The 19,003-nt window shown below is 44.1% G+C and overlaps 1 protein-coding gene across 3 annotated transcripts in view; it reads right to left on the minus strand.

Annotated features, from left to right (window-relative positions):
* The window catches only part of VAV2 (vav guanine nucleotide exchange factor 2), a 332,307-nt gene that overhangs the window by 29,107 nt on the left and 284,197 nt on the right, over window positions 1-19,003 (minus strand). For all 3 annotated transcript variants that reach the window (XM_029614922.1, XM_029614921.1, XM_029614920.1), the window contains exons 9-11: window positions 9,973-10,072; window positions 8,766-8,861; window positions 6,164-6,232 (exon numbers count right to left, since the gene is read on the minus strand). In XM_029614922.1, coding sequence (XP_029470782.1) covers window positions 6,164-6,232; window positions 8,766-8,861; window positions 9,973-10,072 — 265 coding nt within the window. The remainder of the gene's footprint in view (window positions 1-6,163; window positions 6,233-8,765; window positions 8,862-9,972; window positions 10,073-19,003) is intronic.

A 19,003-nucleotide genomic window follows, 5' to 3' on the forward strand; every position in this document is an offset into this window, starting at 1 on the left:
TGCAAAAAGACAAACTTTACCTTCTATACCTTCATGCTTTTTCAACTAGAGTGCTCAAAGCGCATTACAATAGGTCAGGGTCTACAACTGAAACAAAGTACGGTAAATAAATACTTCAGGACAATTGCTATGAGATAGTCAAATACAGTACATGAATATATCAAAGGAAAATAATCATAATGGGGTAAATAAGTAGTAACAAATAGATACATCAAAGGAGATAATTGCAGTGAGGTAGAATATGGGAGGGAAAATATAGAGCAATAGTTTGGTCTGCTCAGGGTGATTATAATGGAGCCAATATTGAAATGCTATTTAGACAAATAAGTAGGACTTATCTGGATAAGTGGCAGCCACTGAATATCTGGCTGTGTTCAGTGACTGCCACTTAGCTGGCTAAGTATTTATCCAACTAAGAAGATAGCTGAATATCTTGGTGGCGAGCAACGGGCAGATTGAGGCAGGGCAACTTATACAGTTATCTTTATTTTATTTTTTAAGATTTTTATATTCTGCTTTTCGGCACCTCAAATCAAATTACATTCAGGTACTGTAATTATTTTTCTGTCCCCAGAGGGCTCACAATCTATGGGGGTCGTTTTTCAAATCGTGATGGGCTGCTTCGCAATTTGAAAATGTAAATTAGGGAAAGGGGAGGAGTATGGGCAGGGTTCAGGAAAATTTGGGTCCTGTAGCACTGCAAGCAATAATGTAATGCACATTATTGTCGAAAATAGCTACAGCTATTTCATTGGCGCTACGGGGGCGATAGTGTACAGGGCAGCCGCAACCGCGGAGGGCAAAAACACACTGCTGTGATGTGGCCACCTGCTCACAAACACCACCTGCCACCTTTTTTTCATGGCTCATCAATCCAGAATAATGAATCCGGGGGTAAGTTTGAACCTGAGGCAATGGAGGGTAATGTGACTTGCGCAAGGTCACAAGGAGCAACAGTGGGACTTGAATCCTGGTCTCCCCAGTTTGTAGTCTGCTGCTCTAACCAGATAAATTGCCTATATTCAGCCTTATCCAGTTAAGTTAACCGAATAAGTTAGACCTGCTCAATAGCAAGTCTAACGTTATCCGGATATAACTTCTCCAGTTAACTGGCATTTATCCAGTTATTATTTATTTATTTATTTATTTAGGTCTTTTTTATACCGACACTCATGATACCAATCATATCGTATCGGTTTACAATAAACAGTGGTGCAATAACATTAAAATTAACAACTTCGTGAACAATAGGCTAGGAGAGAGGGAGAGAGTGAAAAGTTACAATAAACAGGGGTACTTGAACTGGGAGGAGGAAAAGCCAGAGTAGTGGCTAGCATAGAAATAGGTAGTATTTAGTCTCAGAAATAAATAATATACAGATATATACATAAGGCTATAATAGACTCTAGTATTCAGGACTGAATGTAATCCACTATACATGGTATCCTATACCTAGTTGTAGCAGTAGGGGATGTCATAGATCGGGGAAGGCTTGTAGAAATAGCCATGTCTTGATAAGTTAACTGGATAAGTTATATTCAGAAGCATATCTGTGTTACTGAATATTCCTACTAAGATATCTGGATAAGTTATATCTGGATAACTTAGATAAATAGATATCTTTGAATATTGGGCCCAAAATATTCTACCTAATCTTAAAATGTATTATTGGACAGAATGCTTAACCTGTCTTAAATATCAGTTCAGACACTTAGATGCGTCCTGCCTGCAGATGGAATGTCTTCAAGTGGTTGTTATGGATCTGTCAATGTTACCATTTGTTCCCTCTTCTTCCCCAATTTGATGGAAAGTGACCAGAGAGAGTTCAATCTTGGTTCACACTTTACATGTGTGGAATCAAGTGTTGGGGTTCCTGGGCTTGACAAAAAGGTTTTGTCACCCCTGGCCCCCATTTACGGAAATCTGTTGTTTCCAGCTATACCTTCTGTTGCATCCGTCAGTCGCAGATGGCTGCGACTACTCTGCCTTACCTCTTTTTCTCCCCTTTCTCTCTCTCTGGGCAAGATGGCTGTCTCCGGTGCCGAGTCCCACGGGCCTCGGCGTTCTCCAACCAGCATGGGCGTCCCCATCCGCCATGCTCACTCCTGTGGCCTCCTAGGGCACGAGCGCGCACATCTCTGATGCTCAAATACACGTCATGGCGGGAACCTCGGGGGCGGCTCCACCACATGACGTCAGTACCCCCGGGTATAACTAGCCTCCACTTCCGCTACCTAAACGAGTTAGCAAAGACATCGCTTCGCTACTCTGCCTGCTCTAAGCTGCCAGCTTAGATGCTTCCTATCGCTAGGGCCCCCCTCCAGCAGAAGCTCTAGACACCCGCTCCTCGAGGGTCTCTCGCTTCCTACTACCCTTCGGGGGCTCACTAACCTAGACAACCACTCCTCGGGGGTCTTGTCTCTTATTCTTTCCAGGATATTGGACCATTGGGTACTCGCTCCGCGAAAGCCCATCATCTTCATATCCTGCACCACGGACCTTTGGTCCCACCATTCTACCATCAGGAAGACACCGTCTCTCCATGAGTACCTCTACGAACCGGCGCTCCAACTCCACCTACCAGCCGCGGCATTACCTGCTCTGCGGGCTCCTGCCTATCGTGAACATCTGGGTGAGACCACACTACTGAGCCTGTTGAGCGTATTGGCACTTCGTGGATCAGTGCCTTCCCTTCCTGCTTTACCATCTATTACAGCAGTACAATAAAGACTCTATCCATTCTGTGTCTGCCAACTGTGTCAGCCAATCGCTGTGGTTCCCCACGGGGCTCCTCCCCATGGGCGGAGTCATCTCCATTGTGACCAAGGGTCCACAATGCCTCAAACACAACACCTTCTTGCTGAACTTTTATGCATAGAGGGATTGTGGCCCTGTTTGTCTGGCTCAGTTGTGGGAAGATGGGTCCTTTTGTGCCTTTTCATCCCTCAGTGAAGAGTTTGATGTCCCGGCACACATGCATGCCAGCTACTTTCCACTACGCCAAGCTCTGTCAGGTATCTTTGATCTTTCCACCCCTAGAAGACTGTTGAACGGAATGGAAAATTTTCTGGGCGATCCCGACGCGAAGGCCAAAGGGATTACTACTATATATTGGTGTATTTTAATGGGAATGTTCAGAAAGACAACACCACTGTCTTTGATAGAAAAGTGGAATGCCGATCAGGGTACAACTCTGGGAGCTAGCTCATGAGCTGTAGTCCATATCTATGTCCATCATAGCTCTCTGTGTATGCGATGTAAAGAACTGATGATTCGGCTATTGCTTAGAACATATCACATACCAATTTTATACTCTAAAATATACCCATCCTTGGATACTATGTGCTGGAGAGGATGTGGTGAAACTGGGACATGTATTCACATGCGGTGATACTGCCAGGGGGGTGCATCAATTCTGGCAAGCCGTTTCACAAGAAATTGCTGTAACAGGTTTGTTAGGTAGATACGGTAGGTCAGGTCCTTGGTTCCCCGAAAATATAGGTCTTTAGTTGGTCAGCTTTGGTTCACAGCCCACTTTACATGGCTAGCTTTTGGAAGTGTAATCCCTGTTTAGAACACTGGCCTGCCCAAGTACGGGATGTTGCAGACGCTGAGCATCTCCATTATGCACTGAAAAATGTAAATGCAGTAATAAATGGGGGATTTATCGTCAGTACCACAGGGTTGATATGTGATAGCTTTTCTTATTGGACCCATTGTTCTTCTTCCCAAGCAACCACAACCTGTTCTTAAAGCTGTACATTGATCAGAGGTATTCATCTGTATTGCTTGCACTATGCACATCTATTTCATATGACGTTGTGAACTGCAAATACTCTCTCTATATATTATTTATTTATGTTTTTTTATATATCGTCGTTCTAGAGGTAGATCACAATGGTTTACATATATAGCATTGAATTACATTGTAAAACTAAGGTAATAGTAGTTTCTAACAGCATTAGTATAAATAGGTAGTTAACAATTATAGGAAAAATAGTAAGTGCATCAACAATGAATTAGAAATTCCAGGAATTGGTTCAAATAGGAGTTGTAATAAATTTAGAATAAAATAAGAGGAAAAAAAGGGTATGATCAGTCTCTTGAATATACAAATCTAAAGATATTTTATCAAAGATTAATTTCAAGTTAGTTCATAGGCTTTTTTGAAGAGCCAGATTTTAAGATCTTGTTTGAATTTTTTTTATTAGTTGTATGTGCTTACGTTGTATTATTAGTTGTATGTGCTTATGATATTGTAACTTGTATGCCTGAAAAAATTTATGAATAAAAAATGTCAAAATAAGTCTACACCCATTCTCTATGGCAGTATTCTATGAACAGGGGGTTCATAATCAGGAAGCTCAAATTATGCTGTGGATCAACAGCTGCTTTGAAGAGTCCTGAAGACTAACAGATCTGGAGCTAGTCTGATGTTCGGTGTCCCATGATGAACGGTTTGAGACATTTCATCATAGGACAATAATGATTTATGAATTGCCTATATTTGAATGCTAAGTCTGACTTTTTTTTTTTGCGATTAGGAAATGTTGCACTTTTGTTTCATTTTGATAATTTAGCCATCTCAAAATTGTTTTAACAATTTGTAACATTTTTAGGAATATATCAAGTGCTTTTTCAGTGTACTATAATTAAATAAAATAGCCCAATACCTTAAGTCATCATAGGATTTAGCCTATGTATGAGTTCATTGTTTTTCACTTGTGATTTATAATATTATGGAAAACAAAACTTTTTCAGGCTAATGTTTTTCGGCCCTTTATAACATAAGATTCTTTGGACTCGTATGATATAATAATATACATTTTTGTCCACTGAATGAGGAAAGTGTTGATTTATACTTGTGATTGTATGCCCTTCTTTGCATTTACAGATATTTTATTCATACTGAATATTGTGCCAGAAAATTTCTCAAGTAATTTGAGCATGGACTATACTCTGGTGCCAAGGTTTGTCTCTGGTAGCTGATGCACGGGGAACTGCAGTATCATTTTGGAAAGCTGTACCATTCTTAGACGTAGGAGCATGAAACAAGCACTGCAGTTACTGCACAGCCTTCTGCACTTCTCCTGCTACACAGCAGAGGGCACTGCAGGAAAATCTCAGGAACACTCAAGAAGACTCAGCTGGTAAGATGAAACAAAATTGTGTGTGGCTGGAAGGATAACCACCTGGAGTCTGGATTCTAAACCTTACCCTTAGCTTAGGCATTTGCTCACTAGTGGCATTTACTGAATCAAATCACCATAACAGAATCATTGGACAGCGTGGGAAAAAATATCAAAATCCCTGATGCAATCACAATTAATCCATTGAGAGATCTTAGAATGCAAATATGCAGGATATGTATTAGAGGTCCTGTGTAAAGATATACTATTATGTATTATTACTACAACAAACTTTCAGCAGGAGAATGACCCTTTGCATATCATATGGGCTGGAGTGATAAACAATTATGACTAGCTTTGACACCTGGGAAACAGAGTATGTGTTCACTTCTACCCTGGATATATATTTACCACAGTGATTTGAGAGAGAGGGTTTTTTCCGCCACTAGTTGTCCTTTTGAGGTCTAGCTGTACTTTAGCTCCTGTTTGCCAATGCAGCAAGGAGTTTTACACTCACAAAATGAGCGTTCAAAAATATGAGTACTGCTTAGAGCCCTCGCATGGAAATTCCATGCAAATGAGGGCATTAAGTAGTACTTCCCAATGCAAAGAGGTATGATGGCCTAACCTGGATTTTCTTAGTGCTGAAAACTTAACTCCTGGGTCAGAGATGGAGTTAAGTTTCCAGTGCTGCTACACTGGCACTGAAAACCTTTAAAACTCAAAAATGGGCAAAAAAAAGAAGTCAGGATTTATCAGGCTAACCGCCGCCACTTAGCTGGATAAGCATGTCTCCTCTTGGCTCCATATCGGGCGCTTGTCTGTGCGATAACCACCCCTTCCTGAGTAAAATGTCCTAAATGCACAGTTTACAGTTAATGCACTTTTTTAAACCCGATGCATTTGCATAGTATTAGCTTACTGTATCAGGAGTTACAAAAAAATGAATCTGCATTAAAACTGTATGCTGAAAGCCAGTCCACAGTTTCAAAACGCTCAAATTATTGCATTGGCCTGTGAGATCTTTTTCCCACCTGCATGGCTTCCAGGGCCTCCTTCATCTGCTGCTTCTCTGGCCGATCAGTGGAATGACTTAGGAGTTCCTGAAAGCATGCAAAAGAGAATCAGGCAAGAGTACTCCCATTATAAAGAATTACTGCACGCACCATAAGGCAAGCCAGAGCCAAGGGAGCCACATGCACTGCAAGAGGAGACATATCACCCTGAGCAGACAGCCATGAGCCAAGTGACAGCCACATGCACTGTGCTGCTGGAGGTGACACCCACCCTGAGCTGGGAGCCATAAAGCAAGCTGGAGCTAAGAAGCCATGCACACTGTGCTGCTAGAGGAGGTGTGGCAGCCACTATTCAATCCCAATTTCATTGGCTGTGTGTCTTGTTAGCTGGCGAGTACAGATCTACTGTTGCACTTAAGACTGAAACAAACATTATGTTGCAGTCATTAGCTGCATTAATTATTTCATTACGTTCATTTGTGCTGTCATTTAGGAGGAGGTTGCCAGGATTTTATTTCTAGGCAAACTTTAGAGTTGTCTGTACAGGATTATTTTGTCTGTTTCCTTCTGGCTGCCCCCTCTGTGGTACCGCTGATTAGTTACAGACTATACTAGTAACCATGCTGCAGAGCTCTTGGCAGTACCATAGACTGCCATGCTGTGACTGTACTGGTGGGCAGAGTGGAGCGGTGACTCCTAAGCAGAGTGGCAGCTCGGGCAAAGTGGAGCGACGGCTCCTGGGCAGAGTGGAGCGGTGACTCCTAAGAAGAGCAGCAGCTTGGGCAAAGTGGAGCGACTGCTCCTAAATAGAGCGGTAGCTCCGATCATCTTTAAGAGCGTTGTCGTTTGTACGAAAGAGCGGTGGCTCTCTGTTCATAAAAAAGTAGGGGAAAGGAAATCCTCTTTAAAAATCTAAGCGCTAATGTGTCCCACACGTAACATAATGAACGGGAATCAATGATTAAAAAATTGAATGGTACAGTCTCAACGAGGCAGACTGCTCAAAGCTTTAAATAGCTATCGATATTACATTCATCAATTTATGAGATTCCCGCTCATGTTATAAAATATTTAAAACAATCAAGTTTCCATATATGATGTTTTGTTATCGAGGCTTAATTGTATTACATCATATTTATCAGTTTTCATAGTAGTAGTGACTGTACTGGTGGCACTACAGCCTGTGATGCTGTGACCGTACGCCTGCAGTGCTACATCTCACAGCACTGTGACCACAGGCTGGCAGTGCTGCAGTTCATAGTTCTGAGTCTGAATACTGGTAGTGCTACATCCTACTGCACTGTGACCATTTGCTGCTAGTGCTACATCTTGCTGCACTGTGACCATTTGCTGGCAGTGCTGTAGCCCATGGTGCTGTGACTGTAGGCTGGCTGTGCTACAGCCTGTGCTGCCGCCTATGTTGCTGTGACCGTATGCTGGCAGTGCTATAGCCCGCAGTGCTATGGTCAGCCTGGCCATATGGTAGCAGGCTTATAGCTCTGTTGGCAGTCATATGGCAACGGTGATCTCTGTTGCTATACGTGAGATTCAAATAGATAAGGGATTTCTCCCCATCAGATCAGCAGAGGACGAGTGTGTGCTGCATTCTGCATGCTGGGTTCCCCAGCAGGTACTACATGTTTCTGGGAAGGGAATTTATTTATTTATTTTATTTAAACATTTTTTTATACCATCATTAAGTTATTTACCATCATAACAGGAATCACTACAGAATGTGATACAGCTGAGTTATTTGGAGAGAGCAACCTTGGGGTAAGGAAGAAACATGTCCAGCAACTTCAGGACAAAGACGAAGTCTAGGAGTCTAGCGGGCCGATACAGTAAAGTCCACGGGAGAGTGGGCAAACGCCCGCTCTCCCGGTGCGCGCACAGGTCACTCTCCTGTGCGTAAGATTCAGTATTCAAATTAGGGTCGGCGGTAAAAATAGGGAAAAAGAGGCACTAGGGACACTAGCGCATCCCTAGCGCCTCTTTTTGGACAGGAGCGACGGCTGTCAGCAGGTTTGACAGCCGACGCTCAATTTTGCCGGCATTGGTTCTCAAACCCGCTGACAGCCACGGGTTCGGAAACCGGACACCGGCAAAATTGAGCATCTGGTTTTTAACCAGTGAGCTGTGGGCCGACTTCAAATTTTTTTTTTAACTTTTTGTAACTTTCGGCACCTCCGACTTAATATCGCCATGATATTAAGTCGGAAAGTAAAATGTGCGGCTTGGCTGCACATTTTCCTTTCTGAATCGCGCGGGAATACCTAATAGGGCCATCAACATGCATTTGCATGTTGCGGGCGCTATTAGGTTCGGGGGGGTTGGACGCACGTTTTCAACCCCTTACTGAATAAGGGGTAACGCTAGCATGTCGAAAACGCGTGTCCAATCGCGGATTAACAGTGAGTGTGAGAAGCAGGTATCCCTTCTGTTTTCTCTCTGCTATCCTGGTGCTGAACTGAGCTCTGTATTCTTGGCACATTAGAGCTCCACTGAATCCTCCGGATAAGTGAGGTACAAAAGTACAGGATAATTAGAAGCACAGCAGACTCTTTACACGTCTAATAAATTAAAATTCAACTTGGGAGAAGCAGCAATGTTATTCTCTCACCTTTAGCAGGAGATGATACTTCAGGACGCGCTGCATTGGCACCACTAATAGATCCTGTAGCTTGAACTTGCCCTCTTGTACCTTCAGCGTGCATTCCTAGGGAGGGAGAAAGGAGGAATCAACAGCTCCTCTAACACAATTCCAAAGCAATCCAGAAAGGGACTTCCACAGACTTCAACGGCACCCAAACTGCTCAGGGCTCATCCGCCGTACCAGAACATGGTAACCTTTCTGAAACAGCAGATGGATATTTCCACCTAAAATCCTCTGCCACTCTACTGTGCACTGACAAATGGAGATAAAGTGCTAGAGAAAAAAAACAAAAGCCTCCCCATAAGGGGCAACCACATAGAGGAGAGACAGAGACTCAGGATTCACGATCTTCCCAGAGTGCAGAGTTCTAATCTTGCAAGGATTCTAATCTAAAGGGAATCGCTGTTCTTCTGTGAATGGTGCTCTGTCAATGGATGGCTCCCTGTGTTCTAAATACAGAGATAGTGGCATCTAGTGGCCAGACCCAGGCCACATGTACTAGAGCAGTACACAGCACTAGAGCAGGGCATGACATGACTGCGTGTGATGTGCTTTTATGCAGAGACATTTTAGATGTGTGTAAAGTTCATCTGAGCTGTGGCTTGCAAGCAGCCAACCAGTCTTCGCAAGCCTGCAAATTCTGAGCTTTCATGCTTTCTTGCAGTTGGAACTCACTGTCCAGCCACAAAGCGGTTAAAACTGTCTAAATACCATAGTCAGTGGTCACCCACATTCTGCTGCTGATTTGTTGTGCTTTGCTCACTGTGCACAAGCCCAGAGCAAACCCTAAGAGGTGCTCCAAGATAGCACCAGATGTATTACGGAATTTGGCAATAATTTACCTCAGCAAAAATAAGTCTGTCTTGGGTGTGTGCAACTTCAGACTCGGGCCCATTTGGTCACAGTTGCAGGGAGTTGTAAGGAGATGACAGTGTTTAAATGAAAAGTGTTATCTTTTCAAATGATTACAAAAGAAAGAATTCACACTTTTAAAAAAGGAACTAATGAAATTCTGTCTTGATTGCGCTGCTTTGTAGAAGTGTAATCTTCCTTATTAGCATCTTTCAGAGCTTCTGTTAATTCTGAGAGGAAACGTTGGGGGCCGTTGGTATTACATAGTGACTGCTGGGTCATAGGCTCGACACTGAAGCTACACATCTTACATCCACTTTACCTCTACTTTCAGTCTAACATCTTCTCGGCTTCCCATGAGGCCATCTAAGGTTTTCTGGGCGTATTCCATGCGGCTGCAGTACTCTCCATAAATCAGAAGCCTGGAGAAGGAAACAATCATAAATTTAACAGGAAACACTTGCTTGCAGTTGTTACTCGTCATAAACTTTCCTCCAGTATCTTTGCTTAGAAGGCCCTAACAGATATAAGTGCTTTACTCATCACTCTCCACGGCTGGTGGGAAGTATAGCACAACTGGTGTATTCCACAGACACAGCTGATGGAGAAGGGGTCCCTTAGTATGAGGGGACTGGAATTTCTCCTTCTATTGGTGACTGTTTCTCAGACCCCCATTCCCCCACCCAATGATTAGGACCAGGGTAGGGGGCATGGACTGCACAACTTCTCCAAGGTGAACGTCTTCAGTCCAGTTCCTTATTTATCTAGCAGTAGATGATGGCAGCTGGGAGCTCACTATGCCCATAAATGCATTCAATACATCTATTGATACAATTTCATGAGACAAGAAGTGATGTCATAAGAACATAAGAACATAAGAAATTGCCATGCTGGGTCAGACCAAGGGTCCATGAAGCCCAGCATCCTGTTTCCAACAGAGGCCAAAACCAGGCCACAAGAACCTGGCAATTACCCAAACACTAAGAAGATCCCATGCTACTGATGCAATTAATAGCAGTGGCTATTCCCTAAGTAAAATTGATTAATAGCCATTAATGGACTTCTCCTCCAAGAACTTATCCAAACCTTTTTGAACCCAGCTACAGTAACTGCACTAACTACATCTTCTGGCAACAAATTCCAGAGCTTTATTGTGCGTTGAGTGAAAAAGAATTTTCTCCGATTAGTCTTAAATGTGCTACTTGCTAACTTCATGGAATGCCCCCTAGTCTTTCTATTATTCAAAAGTGAAAATAACCGAGTCACATCTACTCGTTCAAGACCTCTCATGATCTTAAAGACCTCTATCATATCCCCCCTCAGCCGTCTCTTCTCCAAGCTGAACAGCCCTAACCTCTTCAGCCTTTCCTCATAGGGAAGCTGTTCCATCCCCTTTATCATTTTGGTTGCCCTTCTTTGTACCTTCTCCATCGCAACTATATCTTTTTTGAGATACGGCAACCAGAAGCGTACACAGTATTCAAGGTGTGGTCTCACCATGGAGCGATATAGAGGCATTATGACATTTTCCGTTCTATTAACCATTCCCTTCTTAATAATTCCTAACATTCTATTTGCTTTTTTGACTGCTGCAGCACACTGAGCCAACGATTTTAAAGTATTATCCACTATGATGCCTATATCTTTTTCCTGGGTGGTAGCTCCTAATATGGAACCTAACATCGTGTAACTACAGCAATGGTTATTTTTCCCTATATGCAACACCTTGCACTTGTCCACATTAAATTTCATCTGCCATTTGGATGCCCAATCTTCAAGTCTTGCAAGATCCTCCTGTAATGTATCACAGTCTGCTTGTGATTTAACTACTCTGAATAATTTTGTATCATCCGCAAATTTGATAACCTCACTCGTCGTATTCCTTTCCAGATAACCTCACTCGTCGTATTCCTTTCCAGATCATTTTTATATATTGAAAAGTACCGGTCCAAGTACAGATCCCTGAGGCACTCCACTGTTTACCCTTTTCATAAGGTATTGCACATTAGTATTCAACTTGTTCAGCCATGAGTATCATAGCCTACAGTATAGTGTCAAACCATTGTCCTTTGAAAACACCACTAATCTGTGCATCAAATTATTTGCACCACATTACATTACACACCACATTACATGACAAACAAATACACCACATTATATATATATATATATATATATGTGTGTGTGTGTGTGTGTGTGTCTTATTATATTACAATGATCAGATGGTTCCATGAACCCTACAACCTACCACCTCAGGTGTCTTGCTTCTACTGCTCTGCCTACATTATTTAACCCCAGTCCCACCCAAAGTATTTTAGATTTTGCCCATCTAGTGAAAGCAGGACTAGAAAGCCCATTCACAATGGGTTGGCAGTACATGCTAGAATAAAGACATTGAAGGGTCCCTCAAATCACAGGGATATTTTATGTTACACAGATTTCACAAACAAGCCATCTGGCCAAAGAGACCACAACCTTATGGCTGGTCCAGCGCCTTTACTGGCAGGCCTCATCAGGCTTCCAAGCACGATTTTTGAAGAATTCAATCAGTTAGTTAAAACGATTCTACAGGGTCTTATTAAATGCCATTCTCTCAGCTTACAATGGCAGAAAAAATCCTTCAAGAACAACATGTGATCCTTCATAACCATCAGCCTCTTCAGTAGCTCCAAAATGCGCCCAGCCAGATCCATGCAGTGACCCTTAGACAGTGTTGAGCCATCAGGTGCTGAGCTGCTCTCTCGAGGCATCCACGGGAAATGAAGGGAGTGCATTCTGAGTCTATAATGTAGGCTACTGAAATCCTCCACTAGTGCAATCAAGCGCAGCTCTTAAATGATGGCTCTAGCCGGGGACTTTAAGGATCTCTTGGCTACTCTGATTTACATTCTAGGCTCTGAGAAAAACCACGATTCACAATCCTGAATGCACAATCTACAAGAAAAAAACCAACCTGAATTATGCCAGTTTAGCAGGGAACAGGCTTCCATTTAGTTTCCTTCTTCCAGATTTTTGGAACCAGTAAGGCTGTGGTGGGCACTGCAAGGCCTAAAATAAACCCTAAAGCACTCTTATTAGAGGCTCTAAACCAAAAGCTGGGATTCCAAGCCACAAATGAATAATCTTGAGTAGGAACCAAGATTCGTCTAAAGTACTTTTCAGTACCAGAGAAAATATTGTAGAAAAATAAACAACGGCTTGATATTTTTTTGGGGGAGTGGGGGGGGGGGGGGGAGGGGTTTCTTGTGCTGCTGGTTCCTTCCATTATTATTTTCTCTGGCCCCTGCTTTTAACGACTTGTTTTTGTAATCTGTCCAGAAGTAACTGCACGCGAAGGAAACACTGCAAAGGAAAACTAAATTTTAAATGCGCCAGTATGTTGCTCTCTGAGGTTAGTCTTATGTTAATCGGTCACAAAACAAAAAGCTCACATTTTTTCTACAAAAATAATACAGACTATATCATACAATCTGTATTATTTCTTCTTATTCCATGTGTCCATCATTTGGGTTGTTTATTCTTAAATTGCTTTTTATTATGGTCAAATTCAAGGCTTTTTGTGATCACAGACATTTTATCTTTTCTTTGTTTAACATATAAAACAGCAAAATCTTTAAGTGATAAAAATAAATATACTTAGGGTCCGAATAGAAAAGGGAAAGTCTGTTTCTGTTGCTGATTTAAAAGATGACACATGCATCACAAAGGTTGAAAAGAATCCAAAACCTCCAGAAAGGAAGAGCGGAGAGACCAGGCCCACCCCGGGCTCCTCTAGTCCAGCGTCTTGCCTCAGACCGTGGCAAGCAGCCGCTGCTCAGAGGAAGGGTCAGGCCATGCACAGAGCTATCCATTCCCACCCTACCCTTCCAAAATATGTGACTTTGGGCCCTGCCGGAGAAGAGGCACTGCCAAAAATCTTTAGGGAAGGAGGATCCTTCCCCTGTGATCCCCAAGAGTTTGCTGCGTCCTGATAAACCAGCACAGCACATGTAATCAAACAATGCTACTCATCCATTCACAAGGAGGTCGAGATTCAAAAGTCATTTAGATGGCTAACTAAAGTTGGTGTGAGGCTAAATTCTAGCCTCATAACAACTTACATGGCTAGACTTTAGCCGCATAAGATGGGGGGGGCGTTCTGGGGGCAGGCGGAAGGTGTTTCTGGGCGGAGCAGAGTTAGCTGCATAAGTTATGCAGCTAACTCTGGTATTCGTAGTTAGCCACTTAACCTATGCGGCTGACTCTGGTTGGGCCATAGGGCTGTCCTAAAGTTAGCCGGTTAGACATAACTGGCTAACTTTAAGATAGCCGGGTATATTCAGTGACGCAGCCACGCCACTGGATATACCCTGCTAGTTAGCCAGATATGTTTATCTGGCTAACTAGCCCAGCCGCACAGCAGCTGAAAATAGACCCAAAGAGACATGGCGGATGCTGGAGCCGACTTGTCCATCCCAGGGTGAGCATCTCTGCAAAGCCCTGATGATTCATCCTCAGCTGAGTAATTGAATGGCATGATGTATGGAAGCCTCGGCAGTTGATGAACTCCATCCTGATTATGCTTCTGGCTCTCCTCAGCTTCAGCAGAGATGGTGGGTGACAGTAATCAGCCGGCCCGCACCTAGGCTGCTTAAAAGGCTCAATGCAAGCATTCATTCAAGCCCTATCTGCAAGTGGCATGCCTGGAGATTTCAAAAAAATATTTTAGCTTGGACTCAAACACCACAGAGGAGCAATCCTGCTATCCAAAGATAGCATTAAAGCCAGCCCCAAAGAAAAGTATTTCCTGTGACACAAGGACTGGAATATTATTACTCAAGCAGCAGTGCGAGGCAGCACTGGCCAGTTAGGGAAACAGCAACCCTCCTATACCTTTCATCTCTCTTCTCCCCTCCCCCAACCCTGGGTACCCCTAATATACAAGCTTCTCAGAGCTATAAAGAGGTTCCTTATACCTACACCACAGTAAAGGAAGCTCCTGAAATGTAATGTTATTTTGAGCTTTTTGAGATTCCCACCCACCTTCCTGACAGTTCAAAATGCAATTCTCCTGAGCCTACTGCACACACAGATATTTCCCTGTGTAGTACTGCTGCCTTCCAGAGCTTTCTGGAAGCACATCCTTAATATTCAATTTCCTCTCAAGTCTCAGAAATAAAGAACAAAACACAATTACAGAACTGTCAGATGAAATTAAAGATAATTAAAGGCAAATTAGCCAAGTCAACAGTTTCACCTTCTTGGAAAAGCATGTGTGCGTTCAGTGCATCTCAATCAAATGTTTATTACACAGTTTCTGGGACTAGGTAGGGGTGCTTCTTGAGCATGCAATATTTAAAAGGTAACGATAATCTACTTTTCTCAAAAGACTTCAGGAGCTCCATAGGAAGTAGGTTTTGCCTGTATGAGGAAAGGCCTTTAGCCAGTTAGATTGCATTATTTTCTTCCTTAAAAAGCAGATGCTGATTAGTTCCAAGGAAATATGGTTACAATAGGGATACGGACATTCAGGGGAAAGCCAGGACTACACGAGAGACTGCAATAGATGAGTCTCTAAAATTCAGACCCAAAATAAACCAAAGCATTCAAGAAAAGCAGAAACCTGCAGACATTAGCAGGAAGCCGAGTTGGACCATCACTTCATCAGAGAGCTCTCTCATACCTTAGCGGTGGGCAAGTCTGGTCCTTGAGGGCCCCTGACTGATCAGGTGTTCAGGAAGAATATGCATGAAATAGATTTACATGTATGCTGCCTCAATTGTGTGTAACCCCTTTATTGGAGGATTTTTGCTCCTTAGGGCACATAACTAATTTATTTCTTCAGGGGCTACTCCAGCTAGCAAATCCATCCCACACTTGACTCTCAATCTCTGAGGAGGACTCCTTTTATGGGGTTAAGCTCTCACTTGTGGCCCAGACGATGTTAAAAGGTTGCCAGTGTGTGTATAATGTATTGGTACTTCCTATGAGGCGAGAAGCTGTAAAAAGTCAGTCAGGACCAGGTCTGGGTGTTAAATAAAAGTTTACTGATTGACTCTCATAAGTTAAAGTCCAACTATCCATAATATTTGTCGCGAATGTCGTGAGTGTGAGCCCCTTTTGCCATGGCACAATTGACGCAACCTCATAGGCTGGGCCCTAAGGCTTGTGCCGATGGCAAATGAGCGAGTCTTGACACGGGCCAGGCTATGACAGAGTCCACAAAGCTATGTCGAAAATGGAGGGCTTGACAAGAGAAAGGTGGAAACTGAAGCAGAACAAGGCTGAAGCTGAAGACCGGAGTGGAGCAAGGCTGAGGCTGAAGAAGAGAGCAGAGCAAGACTGAAGCTGAAGTCCGGAGTGAAGCAAGGTTGAGGCTGAAGCTGAAGACCAGAGCGGAGCAAGGCTGAGGCTAAAGACTGGAGCAGAGAAAAGCTGAAGCTGAAGACCAGAGCAGAGCAAGACTGAGGTTGAAGACCGGAGCGGAGCAAGGCTGAGGCTGAAGACCAGAGTGAAGCAAGGCTGAGGCTGAAGCTGGAGCAGAGTAAGGCTGAAAATGAAGATTGAAGTTGGAAGCAGAACAAGGCAAGGCTGAAGACTTGGAATAGGGCAAGGCTTGATGACTGGCATGGAAACAAGGTCGAAGTCAGGACAAGTGACCTTTTCCTGAGGCAAAGCTAAGCACTTGAAGAGCCCTTTTATAGGGCAAACAACTGCAATGTAATCCAAGGGTGCTGCGGCTTTTCCCTTTAAAGGACTCTGCTTCGGGCACGTGCATGCCTAAGGAACAGCCCAACAACAATGCTTCTAGTGGCATCCTGCCGTGTGCACCACTCAGCAGCATGTTGCCGTAGCAAGCCCCACCGGTCTGGGTAAGTGAAGCTGCTCATGGGACCTCCCTGTGAGTGGCAAGCATAACAGAAACCCTCCTCTAAGCCCCCTCTCCTAGGGCCTCTTCATCTTCTGAGGAGATAATTGTACCTCTTTACCAACTGGGAGCTTGGCAGTCCTGACATGGGAACCAGAGATTCTTTGGTTTCAGAACTGGACCAAAGAACCATTCAAGGCGGTAGGCTTGGACGAATACATGGCTGTAGTCTTGGATGAAAACGAGGCTGAAGGGTTGGACAAAGAGAGGGGCTGATCCTGTCCTGCAGGCAAGGATCCTTTGGTAGGAGGACGACGTAAATCAGAACTAGAGTAGGAACAAGATGTACATTGAAGTGGCAGGTCTAGTGCTTCTGGCAAGGTGATTTGGAGTAAAGTGACCAGAGACAAGGATGAGTCAGTACAGTTGGTGAGTACCAATCTGCACTGTAATAGGCAAGGGAACTGTGGTCACGCAACCAGATAGAGATTCTCCATAGACAGATGAATTAACATAGTGGGTGGTTAGGCAGGTAGTAGGGCAACCATATTGGTGTAAGAGCGACTCTTTATTGAAATTGCCCCCGACTACAGTATCTATTAAAGCTTTAGTTTGAACTGTGTATTTCCTGAAGGTGAGGGGCATTGGTACCATCAGGTGTGGAGAGGAAGCAGGATGGTGAAACACTGCCCTCCTAACTGGGCTTGTCTTTATGGAGTTCTCCTGTCTTTTGGCACACTGACTAACAAAGTGCCCCTGTGCTACACAGTAGAGGCAGAGGTTATTCTTTGTCTCTGTTTTTCATTGAGCGAGAGTCGGGTGTTACCCAATTGCATGGGCTCTTCAAAAGCAACAGCCTTCGGTGGTGCAAGGATGGGCTGTGAGAGATTTGAGGTCTGGGAGTCACGGGAGTGGACTGCTTGGAGGTTTTTCTCTCATGAGCTTATTACTGGAATCTCAGGTCTATATGAATAGCCAGGGCTTCTAGGGTCGGGGGAAGGTCCCAAGCCGCTAGTTCATCTTTTATCTCCCAAATAACTCTTGCCAAAAATGGCAGTTTGACTGTCTTCGCCCCAACCTGGTCAAAAATCAGGCAAAACTGTTGTATGAAGTTATCCAAGTTTCTGAGAAGTAAGTCATCTTGCTCCCACAAGGGAGAAGCCCAGGTGAGAGCAGGACTCTCCAACAGGGAGAGGATATATATAATCTTGACATGGTCAGAAAAAAAATAGTCAGCTGTAGCTCAAATTGCATCTTACAAATGTTGAGGAACACTCTGCACCCCTAAGGATCACCAATGTACCTTGAAGGTGGTAGGAGTTGAATCATGGATTCCATAGGCAAGACAGGTGCTGGTACAGGGTTTGCCAGAGCTGGAACTGGGTCAGAGGCCGGGCATTGAGCTTGAACCATATCTAAACGCTGGGACAAAGTTAGTAGTAACCCATTTACTTGATCAAGTTGCTGCTGGGCTTGTTGCATGAACCTCTTCAGGAGACTATTTAATTCAGTCTTTTGCTCCTGTATCTGAGGGGCTAAGGCAGTAATGGCTTGTCGTGGTGATGTATTCACCAAGCTCGTGGCCTCAGCAATTTGTTGCAAACGACGTGAGCGTGAGCCCTTCTTGCCATGGCGCAATTGGTGCAACCTTGTGGGCTGGGCCCTAAGGATTGCGCTGACAGCAGGTGAGCGAGTCTTGGCATGGGCCAGGCTACGACAGAGTCCACAAGGCTATGGCAAAAGCTGAAGGCTTGACAGAAGCAAGGTGGAGACTGAAGCGGAACAAGGCTGAAGCTGAAGATTGAAGCAAAGCAAGGCTGAGGCTGAAGACCAGAGTGGAGGAAAGCTGAAGCTGAAGATTGAAGCGGAGCAAGTTTGAGGCTAAAGACTAGAGCAAAACAAGGCTGAAACTGAAGACTGAAGCGGAGCAAGGCTGAGGCTGAAGACTGGAGCAAAGCAAGGCTGAAGCTGAAGACAGGAGTGGAGCAAGGCTGAAGCCAAAGACTAAAGCTGGAAGCGGAACAAGGCAAGGCTGAAGACTTGGAGCAGGACAGGCTTGATGACTGGACCGGAAACTAGACCGAAGTCAGGACAAGTGACTTTTTCCTGAGGCAAAGCTAAGCATTTGAAGAGCCTTTTTATAGGGCAAATGGCTGCAACATCATCCAAGGGTGCCATGGCTTTTTCCGCCACGGGCTCTTTAAAGGACTCTGCTTCGGGCGCACGGGCACTTAAGGAACAGCCTGATGACAACACTGCCGGCGGCATCCTGCTGCGTGTACCACTCAGCGGTGTCTCGCCGCAGCAAGGCCTGCCGGTCTGGGTAAGTGAAGCCACTCGCAGGACCTCCTCGCAAACAGCAAGCACAATACTGAAGTTACATCTGAATGTTGGTACATGTGTGGTTCTAGGTAGGTAGGTGTCCTACTCAGGCATATGGGTAGCCTCATAGTGATTTTTAATGTACACAGCATACCCAGAGGCTGTGAGGGAATCCTAGTGGAGG

The sequence above is a fragment of the Rhinatrema bivittatum genome, chromosome 8 (assembly GCF_901001135.1).
Source record: "Rhinatrema bivittatum chromosome 8, aRhiBiv1.1, whole genome shotgun sequence".
NCBI lineage: Eukaryota > Metazoa > Chordata > Amphibia > Gymnophiona > Rhinatrematidae > Rhinatrema > Rhinatrema bivittatum.